The 12025-nt window shown below is 44.0% G+C and overlaps 1 protein-coding gene across 1 annotated transcript in view; it reads left to right on the forward strand.

Moving 5' to 3' along the window:
* LOC311234938 (calcium-activated potassium channel subunit alpha-1a-like) overlaps window positions 1–12025 on the forward strand; it is a gene marked incomplete at both ends in the record, with an annotated part of 336543 nt that overhangs the window by 300379 nt on the left and 24139 nt on the right. Inside the window, 5 exons of the mRNA XM_084322217.1 lie at window positions 6294–6404; window positions 6546–6651; window positions 7466–7548; window positions 7663–7732; window positions 9582–9737. Coding sequence (XP_084178343.1) covers window positions 6294–6404; window positions 6546–6651; window positions 7466–7548; window positions 7663–7732; window positions 9582–9737 — 526 coding nt within the window. The remainder of the gene's footprint in view (window positions 1–6293; window positions 6405–6545; window positions 6652–7465; window positions 7549–7662; window positions 7733–9581; window positions 9738–12025) is intronic.

Genomic DNA, 12025 nt, shown 5'->3' on the forward strand with positions numbered 1-12025 from the left:
TCCTCCAGAAGCTGTGTTGTCTGTAGATGTTGTCTCCTCCAGAAGCTGTGTTGTCTGTAGATGTTGTCTCCTCCAGAAGCTGTGTTGTCTGTAGATGTTGTCTCCCCCAGAAGCTGTGTTGTCTGTAGATGTTGTCTCCTCCAGAAGCTGTGTTGTCTGTAGATGTTGTCTCCTCCAGAAGCTGTGTTGTCTGTAGATGTTGTCTCCCCCAGAAGCTGTGTTGTCTGTAGATGTTGTCTCCTCCAGAAGCTGTGTTGTCTGTAGATGTTGTCTCCTCCAGAAGCTGTGTTGTCTGTAGATGTTGTCTCCTCCAGAAGCTGTGTTGTCTGTAGATGTTGTCTCCTCCAGAAGCTGTGTTGTCTGTAGATGTTGTCTCCTCCAGAAGCTGTGTTGTCTGTAGATGTTGTCTCCTCCAGAAGCTGTGTTGTCTGTAGTTGTTGTCTCCTCCAGAAGCTGTGTTGTCTGTAGATGTTGTCTCCTCCAGAAGCTGTGTTGTCTGTAGATGTTGTCCCCCACAAGCTGTTGTCTGTTTCCTGCGTGTAACTGACCTCTCTGGAGGTTTGTTTTGGTGCATTGTGAAGTGTGTGTGTGCGCGTGGTAATGTTGTCTTCGTACTGTGTGTGTATAGCATTTACCGCAGTCGAATGCAGTACCGTTGTACTTATTGTACAGTACGGTTCCCTTTCCTTTTGTGGCTCAAACCCGACTGTTTATCAGCACACAGACCGATCTGACTCCAGGTGGAGTGGGTTTAGTGTAGGAGGATATCAGCACACAGACCGATCTGACTCCAGGTGGAGTGGGTTTAGTGTAGGAGGATATCAGTACACAGACTGATCTGACTCCAGGTGGAGTGGGTTTAGTGTAGGAGGATATCAGTACACAGACTGATCTGACTCCTCTTACTACTGTAGGAGGATATTTGAGAATAGTCGTCGTCCCCCTTTCGTCTTTTTCCTATCTTGGTTATTTTACTGTGCTGGTATGTCTCCGCTATACGCTCTCTCTCGCTTTCTCTCTCTCTCCCACACACTCTGTTTTTCTATTGCCATCTTTTCAACAGGGACGGCAGGTTCTAGGGACTCAGCAGTAGGGAGAGGCATTAGAAAGATAAAAAAAAAAAAACGTCTTTATTTGATGTTGTTTGCCTGTCAGTGAGACAAGATTGATGAGATGTTATGTTTGGCCGTTGACCTGAGCCTGGACTCGCAGGCGGGGTGTTGAGAGAAGGCCTTGTCAAAACTGTGGACTAGTTTCTCTCTCACACACGTCTTCACCCGCCCCCCCCCCCCCCCTCTCTCTTTTCTCCGCCCGTTCTGGTTATGCATACAGTACATACATATGGTAACAATCAGGGTCTTGCCCCGCCAAACACATCGGCTTAGACTGGCACCAGGCTCTTTGAATAATCATTTAGATATGTGTGTGTGTTCACTGTGTGTATAGACCCTGACACATACACAAACACGTTAGTCAAGAGGGTTTATTATTGCCATGGGGGGGTTGCCGTGCATAATTATCATTTTGGTAGTTGTCAGCGCAACAAAAAAGAAATGTGCGTGATGGAAATGAGATTAAAAGATTACAAAAAGCCAACTGATTACAGCGCCCACAAACAATGAGATCACGGTGCCGTCTGAGCCGTTTAGGATCTGCCCTTTACCTTCACATCACTGCTGCCGCGTTGTCATTTTGAAACGGTTCCTTGAGGAGTCATTCTGGAAGTGAGATGAGCTCTGTTAGGATGCACACTGACTGTTCTGTTCCGTGGTAGTTTTGTATATAAGCGCTCTGTGCCGCGGTAGTATACAGCCGTCAGCCCAGTGACAGAATTCAGACTGTATGCACTGATATCATAGCGACAAGCGTTCCGTTCTGCTGGCGCTAGCTGCGCTCAGGGGCCCTGTGGTTTCCATTACGGCTCTGTGGTTTCCATTACGGCTCTGTGGTTTCCATTAGCCCCCACAGCAACAGAGGGGCTGGCGCGAAAGCCGTCTTCAACCCTGGCTGAACCCTGCCATACACCTCTGAATGTCTCCTGTAAAGGCTAGCAGCTCGAGGTGTGGAGACCCGAAGACCCCCACCCAATCAGGCATGACCGCACACACATGCATTTACATAATGATGAACCACAGGCCCTGCTGAGACGCAGTGGATCAGTACTGTACTGTACTGATGGTGTAAAGATCACATTCTCTTGGGGGCCACCTTTAGGTACCAGTGATTATTTCCACGGTTTATCCGTGACCAAAAATTCCAAACGATATTGATTGCAACACACCGTGAATTTCTGGCGCATAGAGATATGGATAAGAAATCGCCTTGTGAAGAGTGTCCACAGAAAGATAATGTTAGCATAACAAGGTTATTATTACCGTATGATATGTGATTGCCATTCAGCGTGACTTCCCTCGCTACTCCACCTTGACATGGATTCTCTAACTTAAGGCTTAGAGCAGTACCACTCTGTGACCTTTGACCTGTGTTGCTGATGTTTGAGCTTGTTTGTTTTCTTTGATTTGTGTGTTTGCTGCATCCCTAGTGACATCCTGGGATGTTCCTGTTTTGTGCATGCTGTTTTGTGCATGCACTATGTTTCCTCCTGTGCATTTGGATGTGATGCTATTTTCCTTTTTATTTCTTTGTTTATTTTGTGTATTAGTTGGTGTGTTTGAAAACTATTTATGGTATCCCTGTAGTACTCTCCACTTGGTCTTTTCAGTTGGCTTTTGAGTTATGTGTCGATTGCTGTACATTGAAACGTCATGATAAAGAATTAAACGTAGACGATCGACACGATGATCAACTTGATGCCAGTCTTGGCACACACGCAACGTGAAAATAATCAGCCGCTTCCTCTCCGTCCTTAGCGATGCCAACTGAAGCATAATCTCCCAACAATAGCTCCCCTTGAAAACCCAGACTGTGCAAATGGAGTGGCTCTCGGGGTCCAGGGGCATAAACACAATTTTGTTAGCTAATGAGGAGGAGTCATTATCAGGGGCCCCGGTCTCGCTCTACTGATAAATCATCCACTTGGAGTCAAATATGTCATCCTTCTCCTAGTCTATGTGCGTGTGTGTGTGTGTGTGTGTGTGCACACAAATCTTTTAATGCTTGTGTGTGTGTGCGTGTGTGTGTGTGTGTGTGTGTGTGTGTGTGTGTGTGTGTGTGTGTGTGTGTGTGTATGTGCGTGTGCGTGTGCACGCGTGTGTGTGTGTGCTTGTGTGTGTGTGTGTATGTGCGTGTGCACGCGTGTGTGTGTGTGTGCTTGTGTGCGTCAGATTAATAACCTTGCGCTGAACCCCAATACTCCAAAATACCACGCCACGCAAATACTCTGCACTCACTTTGTCCTTGGAAGGATGGCATCTGGACACGGGGAGTAGGAAAACATGACTGATGTTTTCGTCTCCTGAAATGAGAGACATCCTCTGCCAACTGCTGCTGGCTGCCCACAGCGGTCTCAGCTCATCGGCTTGTAAGAACACACAGGCCCCTCGCTCATCTCTGGTCGACCGTGCAATCACAGTCACTCGTTTGATCCCCTTTTTAAAGGATGGAGGTGACATCTGCAAAGGCCATTACTGTCTTGCAGTAACCAGGCGCTGCCATGCCCAGGCCCTGTCTGCCCCCCCCCTCCTCCCCATCACCTTGCCAAGTCCACTTCAGTTGAGTCCTACCCAGTCCATCTGGTACAGGACGGGAGGACACGCTGTGATTTAGACTCTGGTTCACATCTGTCATAGATAAAGACTGCCATTGCCTCCGTCCTTTGGCAAAGCCCAGAATTCAATAACTATACCACGTTGCGATATCTACAGTTAAAAGGTTAATGTACTGGCCAGATCTTTGCCCTGTGTATGAGAGCATGTTTTTGGATCGAGCGGATCGAGCTTGATGACTATGGTCCTGGAGAGTGATTACAGATGACCACAACGGTTGAGAAGGGAGTAACTCAATACACAACGTCTTAATTGCTCCTGCAAAAACCCCAGGACCCAAAGAGAGCTTTAATTGTCTCCTGGCGAGTTATCTAACGCAGTGGATAAAGTCATTGTCATTACGCGGATTGCCTTACAGGTCGTCTCCGTAAGGTAATTGGAGTGTTCGCCTCGTTGTCCCCACTAATCCTAGTCGATATACAGGCTCGAGTATGTTTGGGTTTCTCATTTACGGTTTTGGCACAAGGCTCAGTGACATTTGAGTTAAACTTCGGGGAATGGTAGTTCAACAAATGAAGCGAATAGAGTTTCTTAAATCCTCTGGATTAGTGTAATTAGATGGCATATCATACATGGTTGAATACTGATATGGGCTAGGTTCTTACTTTTCCTAGGATGCCCCCCCCCCCCCTTTCTTTAAATTCTCTGCCAACTTATGTCAAATGATACAAGTTGAAATGCATAGTCTTCTGTTTTGGGGACAGTAGCATCTTATGTTTATTATAGTTGCACCTCAGGTTACCCAATCCAGTTTCATTGTGGTGAGCATTTGGATTCCCTACCGCCAGCCATAGACATGGACAGAGATACTGTATTGAAAAGACAATAACCGACATATTTGACCCAACATGTAGCACTCATCATCACAGGAACCTGTGGAACGGTGAGGCTGTCCCTTGGACATAAATCTTAATTCCTAGGGTGCATTCAGAGGACAAACAGGGACGCAGCCTCAGCCCCTTTTGACTTATCCCACTGTAGTTAGGGCAGGGAGGTATACCAGATATGAAGGTATAACGTCATGGATTCATGCAAAGGATAGGACTATACCATCGTTCATGAATGATATATACATATATATATCAATTTACAATTGAGTCATTTAGCTGATGCTTTTATCTAAAGCGACAAAGTCACCAGGAGGGGTACATCTCTGGCAGCTAAGGGTCAGTGACATTGTTCATAAAATAGTATCAAGTTTGAGTGTTACACTCAATATAGTAGTATAGACATATTAGCAAGATAGGTAGTAGTATAAGAATAGTAGCATAGTATTAGGGTACATAATAGTAAAAAGACAGTAAGTAAGTATGTAAGAGGGTTCGTTTATTTTTATAAAGAATTTTAAGAGGTGTGTTTTTAGTCGACGGCAGAAAATGGGCCTGGTTTCAACTGTCCTGCTGTGATGGGAGTTTGTTCCACCATTGTGGAGCGAGGACTGAGAATAGCCTGTTTGGTTTTGATGACCCCCCAGGAGCCCGAATAGGAGTGGGTCTGAGGCGGCCAGAAGATGCAGAGTGTAGGGGTCTTGAGGGTGTGTAGTTAGAGACCATTGACCGGAGGTAGGGGGGGAGCTGTTCCCCTCGCCGATATCTATATATCAACGTAAAAAATACTACACATAGGGGAGCTCCAGTAGCTCACCGCGTACCTCGAACGTTATTTCGGCGTCGGGGACAACCGTGCGCGTCACGGATCTGGGGTAGCGAGTTCGACTCCCGGACAAGCCGTACTTTCTCAGAGTGTCTTTCCCCCCATCTGTACCCCCATTCAACCTGTTTCTGTCGGTCATACTTGACCAGAAAAAGCGATAAACGCGAAAAGAACCAGCTGACTGGTCAAAGTTAAAAAAAAAAATAATAATAATAATAAAATACTACACATCACCTAATTTGCACTGTGAAACTCAATATCGCCAAATACCGTTATACTGTCTAAGAGAAATATGGCGATATGAAACATTGCCCACATCGCCCCGGCCGGGCCCTAACGGTAATCAACCCCCGCGCTCCGTCCAATAGATCTCTCTGTTGTTGCAACACACCGCTGTGTCTTGCCAGGCACCCGTCAGATGGTAAAGTCTTGTTTAGAATTTATGTCAACCACCAACATCCAAATCACTGTGGAAGCTTTTAGTGATGCCCTGTATAAAAGCATGAGCATATTGCTGTACATGTCTTTGTCAACATCCATTCAGCTCACAAAGGGGCGGTTTGGCCAAAGGGACAGTTGTTAGATTGAGAACAGATGACAAACCCAAACCGCTGTGGATCGCATGATTATATCTCAGCCTTTTCCTAAAGTGGTTCAAATGCGTGTGTTTGATTGCACTTGTTGTACAGGGTTGAACCGTTTTCATTACAAGGGGGAAAATATTCACTTTTATAACTCAGTTACTTGTTTGCTTTGAAAATACATTTTCTTGACATGGAAAGAGATGTTTCGATCTATATTAAGAGGGCGATTTTAGAATGCCTCTCTATGGCTGATTTCTGTGGGTGGCATGCATGCCAGTGTTTGCCGTGATTTATGCTGCCCTGCTCAACTTGACTTCTTCCACCCTTCCAGGCATATTGTGGTCTGTGGTCATATTACCCTCGAAAGTGTGTCCAACTTCCTGAAAGACTTCCTACACAAGGACAGGGATGATGTCAATGTTGAAATAGTTTTTCTCCATAAGTAAGTGCATTTTTCCTTCCTCGCCGCATTGTAGGGAAGTAATGGTGACCGTAGAGCAAGAAGCGATATACAGCATGGTCAAAACCCGAGCATCTCATGATTGTATGTGTTCTAACCTCTCTCTTTTTCTCTGTATGCCAGTATTTCCCCTAATCTTGAGCTGGAAGCCTTGTTCAAACGGCACTTTACACAAGTCGAGTTCTACCAGGGATCTGTTCTCAACCCCCACGATCTTGCCAGAGTAAAGGTATTGTTTGTTACATGATCTTGCCAGAGTAAAGGTATTGTTTGTTACATGACACTTGACGCTTTTTACAGGATGCAGTGGGTACCGTAGCCACAGACAATGACATCATGTTGGACTTTTAGACTGACTATAACTAACAGATCCCTATAGGGCTTGGGAAGCTGACGTCACATTTCTGGGGTAAGCGGGCCGTCTGTAGAGGATCACTGCATTTGACTGTGTGTTGACAGGTGGATTTGGGGATTTAAAGATGGTTTGGAAGTCTTATTGTGTGAAACGCTGTCGCAGAAAATCTCACGACCATCGTGGGAGAAACCCAGACCTCCCTTCTTCTTTTGTCCCCATACTTTCCTCTGTTTTTGTACCTTTTGCGGCGATTTCTCAATGCAAATTCACATAAGTTATCCGGCAAAGATGGCGACCGGTTGTCCGTAGCAACGCCAGCCACCGCCTTAACCTCCTGGCCACTTCCCGAGCCCTATACTGATTCATCTTAGTAAATCCTCATCATAGGCCTTCAGACAAAAAAAATTTCAAGTTCTCTGATAAGCGACATTATCACATCTCACAACTATTAAGTTTGAGGTTGTACCTTTAGGTAACCTATAGCAATCACACTCTGCAAATTATTTGGATCGACCATGCCGGTACGCAGGCTGGTAAAAAAATATATATATATTCAAAGCGCCCTTGTATGGTTATCGTCTGAATGCTTTGGAAACTTCACCGCACTTCGTTGAATACTGAGCTATGCTGTATCCCCCGCCCCCCCCCTCCCCTCTCTGTTTCGGTGTCGTTATTCCTGTGTGTGTAGATTGAGGCAGCAGATGCCTGCCTAATCCTAGCCAATAAATATTGTGCAGATCCCGATGCCGAGGACGCTTCAAACATCATGAGGTAACGTATGGGGTCCTTTTGGACTTTTGAAATGAGGTGAAGCTGATGAGCTCCGACAGAAGTATTTGGACTTGTTGTTTGCCTAACTTTCCCATACGGTGTTTCATCATGTAGGGTCATCTCGATCAAGAATTACCATCCAAAGATCAGAATCATCACACAGATGTTGCAATATCACAATAAGGTAAGATCCTACAATAGTTTTTAGAAAATGAAAGGGGACATTATCAACATTATGCATTATGGGTAAAATGGTTTTGCCTAGTCTTTGTATGGATTTGTAGGTGCTGGGGGGGAATGACATATACATGGACTGCATTTATATAGAGCTTTTATCCAAAGCGCTTTACAACTTATGCCTCACATTCACCCATTCATGGCAGAGGCAACCATGCAAGATGCCAACCTGCTCATTGGGAGCAGTTAGGGGTTAAGTGCCTTGCTCAAGGACACTTCAATGCGCTGCCAGGAGAAGCCGAAATCGAACCGGGAACCTTCTGATTACCAGACAACCGCTCTACCTCCTGAGCCACTCTCGCCCACATAAGTTCTCCTTGTCGTTTGGCCAGGGTGAAGCCATCAGATCAACAGGCCTAGACAAGCTGTGCAGAATGATTGCCCTTGGTGATGTCACAAGGGAGACACAAGCAATGAATTAACTTAGATCAATCAATTAGCTGTGCTTTTTTTTGGAGCCAGTACAAGGGAAGAAACATCATTTAGCCTCTTAACAGGCGTCCCCAAAATTGGCCATTTTAGTTTTTGTTTTTGAGGACTGCATACTTTTTTTGCAAACCAAAATACTATACTTTATACTTATACCACATGCATGAGCCTGGTCTCTTTTTGAAAGATGACATTCTGAAGTTTCTGATACACCTGAACTCACCTTTAGTGCTAATGAAATAGAGTAACATATGTCTGAACTTGAGTTGTAGAAAAACTTGTTACTCACGTTTTTCTGTAGTAGTTAGTAGTCCAGAAGTAGTAGTATTTACCCAGACATTCGTATGGCTTAAAATCCAAGATCCATAGCCTGAAGCCGTATGTAGTACATGTCCAAATGTCATAAAGATCCGTTCAGAAATGAGTTATTAGGAGTGATTTTGGTAAACTGTGTACAAAAGAAAAGCTCAGTTTTCTCATAGACTTCAATTAATTCTGCGGTTTTTCTCTTCCTGTTTTCGCTCGTGACTTCTCACCTAGATCCCTGATTCGTACATCCCCAGGTGGGGTAACATTGGAAAGCCACACTCATTGGCTACAACCCTGTCCAATAATTTTCGAGATCGCCAAATGATTGAGGGAACTAGAGCCCCAAGAGTCGGGAGTAGTATTTGCGCAATACCGTGTACTTTGCGTGTACTTCCGTGTACTCGAGAACCGCTGAACGGATTTTGTCACCTGAAAGGGCTATCGACAGGCAACAAATGGGGCTTTAATTCTATATATATATATATTGTATTAAGAAATATGCACACCCGAGCCACTAGTGGTCGCCAAAGTGCCGGTGGGCAAATCGTCCATAAGAGGGCCCACATGTGGGCCCCCGCTTGCTAAGAGGTATTAGAAAAAAAATATTTTAATACAAATAAAAATATAACAAACATGTTCCACAGATGCAGTCGTATAAAGTTATTGGAAACATAAACAACATGTCCCCTTTAAAGTTAATCTCTAAACAACTATCACCTATAAACCGATAACGCACTGAGATGTTTGTACTTTTAGATGAAGTAAATCCTGCACTTTACTGTCTGATTTCTGTAATTTTAGATGATGAAACCCTGCACTTTACTGTCTGATTTCTGTAATTTTAGATGATGAAACCCTGCACTTTACTGTCTGATTTCTGTACTTTTAGATGATGAAACCTTGCACTTTACTGTCTGATTTCTCTTGCATCCCAGAGTGGCTTGATTTCGCGTGGAAAGCCTATCAAAAAGCCACATTCGGACAAATCACACAACGTGACACACGCGTGACAGGATACAACATAATCTCGTGACCTCTTCCGTGTACGTCCCTCGTAGGCCCATCTGTTGAACATTCCGAGCTGGAACTGGAGGGAAGGTGATGACGCTATCTGCCTGGCGGAGCTGAAGGCAGGCTTCATCGCCCAGAGCTGTCTGGCCCAGGGACTGTCCACCATGCTGGCCAACCTCTTCTCCATGAGGTCCTTCATTGAGGTAATACCTATACGCAAAAACATTTGCATGACCTCTCTCACAAGTAAAGTAGGAACCCCTAGAAATACATATCATGGTATAATGATGAAAATAGCGTAGGTATCGTGGCTTAAGTAAGGGATATTACACTTGGACTGGAGGTGTAGTTAACGTTAACCAAATATACCGCATACCTCGGGGGGTATTATCCCGCTTAGACCTATGCCCACTTACCAAAGACAAAGAAATATGTGAAGAAAAAATAGGGAGTGATGCACTGGGTCAACAAACAAAAAAAATACTATAATGGTAATAATGTTGACACCATGATGAAGACTCGTTAGGAGTCGAAACGCGTTGGTCAGATTTATCCATGCTTCAATAAAAGATTTTTTATTTACAATCAGAGTGCCTGGGATTCTCTTTCAGACTGCCAATCTATACTATGGACTTCCTCAACAAGTAAGCTGGACAGTGACTGCATTTAATGCTACAAGAAATATGTGCCATTTAGGCTACTCATCTTTTCTATATTGAAATATATAGAAATATGTTATTTATGCTTTGCTCACTGCTGACTTTCATTGTAGTCCCTCTGCGCTGCCTTAGCAACTGCTTGGCAACCACCTGTCACGTGATTAGTGCCAGTGACAATGAACCAGAAAGCTAACTTTATGCTAGCTTTTCTGTCAATAACTTTGCCTATGGTTGACAAACAGTGAATATGATCTGACAGTATGATGGACAAAAAGCTGGCTTGCTAGCCAGACATCTCATTGTCCCCAAATCAAAAACTTTTTTCACCAAAAAATATGCAAATGAGCTATGTGCTTTAGTTTTGCAAGGGTTGGTATTATTTAGCCAAGTGGCATGCTGCTAATGTTGGTTTGGTGAAACACTTAGTGATTCTGTCAAACTAAATAAATACTGCCTCCCCAAACACCAGAGTGCTTTGCTACATGTAGCTCAATCACATCACATAAATCACATCATAGCAGTGAAAGTTCACAACACTTGATACAGAGTCATCATATCAGCTGTCGGGCTAATGTTAGGTAGCTAGCTAGAACAGTTGATGCGAGAGGGTCGTGGTTGCCAGTGTACAAGCACACCAACTGTGATGAGGTTCCAGCCGTGCAGTATATCTGAAATTAACCAATAGGCCTACTGATCCAGCCAATCAGAATCAAGTATTCAGGCAGGCCATGGTATAATGGTAAATTATTTATACAATGGCTGGTACCATGGTCAAATTGAAATTACCAGCAAACTACCAGTAGCATGATTATCTTCCTTCGGGAATCTTACACAGATGATTGCTTGTACTATCAGTATGTTTCTGTAAATAAGATCATTTATACACAATATTCAATCACAGACATCTTGGCCCGTGTGATTGTAGTCTGGTGATTGGACAAGTGTGACCAATGAGCTGTGGCCTTGGTTGGTTGGTTGGTTGGTGTGAGATGTCATCATCAGACACACTATGTTTGAACACCTCTGTGGCTATTTCTCAGTCGTACTCGTACTCAAGAGTATGCAAGGTTTACGAAGGGGGATACATGGAACCACTGGCTTCCATTCAGTAGGCCTGTTACTCGGGGTGGAATAGTTTCATCAAAGACAATAAATTCCATGAGAACTTTTGACATCTCAGTCAGGAGAGAATGATTGTTTTCAGTGAGACTGGCACGTCATCATCCTGTCTGGCATCTCATATGGAATCTGTTCCCTGTATACGGGACTCAACACTCACAAGGAGGTGCTCGCCTATATCAAAGGGCTGTTCTCGTGTCATAAAGATGATGGATCAGTTTATAATGACCCGGCTGCCGCGGCGCTGCCGGAACATCTGCCGGCCACATTGTTCGACCGCTCCGAACGCCGCCGCAAGGGAGTGAACCACTGCTGCTGCATTAGTGGTGTTTATGTCTTCAGATCAATAGATACCACGTAGTATTCATGTACTGTATGAGGTTAATAGATATAAAGAAAAGGGAGTGAACTAGTTATATTTTTTTGCTGTGAAAAAGCTTACGCCACAAAAAAAAAGGAAATGCTTTCTTGAAACAAGTGAAAAATTGCGTTTCCACAGTTTTTTGTCTGTTGAATTTTCTCATAACAAGTGGCACTATTTCGAAACAAGAGGAGTGATCTGCCTTGTCATGTCTTTTTATTTAGATTTTTTTTTACGTTTACATTTTTTCTTTTTCGCAAAAAAGTGAAATTATCTCACAACATTGGCAGATGTCTTGCATTTGTTTTATGAAAAGTATTATTTGAAGCGTCAACACATGTTTAAATAACTT

The sequence above is a fragment of the Notolepis coatsorum genome (assembly GCF_963971535.1).
Source record: "Notolepis coatsorum genome assembly, chromosome: 9".
NCBI lineage: Eukaryota > Metazoa > Chordata > Actinopteri > Aulopiformes > Paralepididae > Notolepis > Notolepis coatsorum.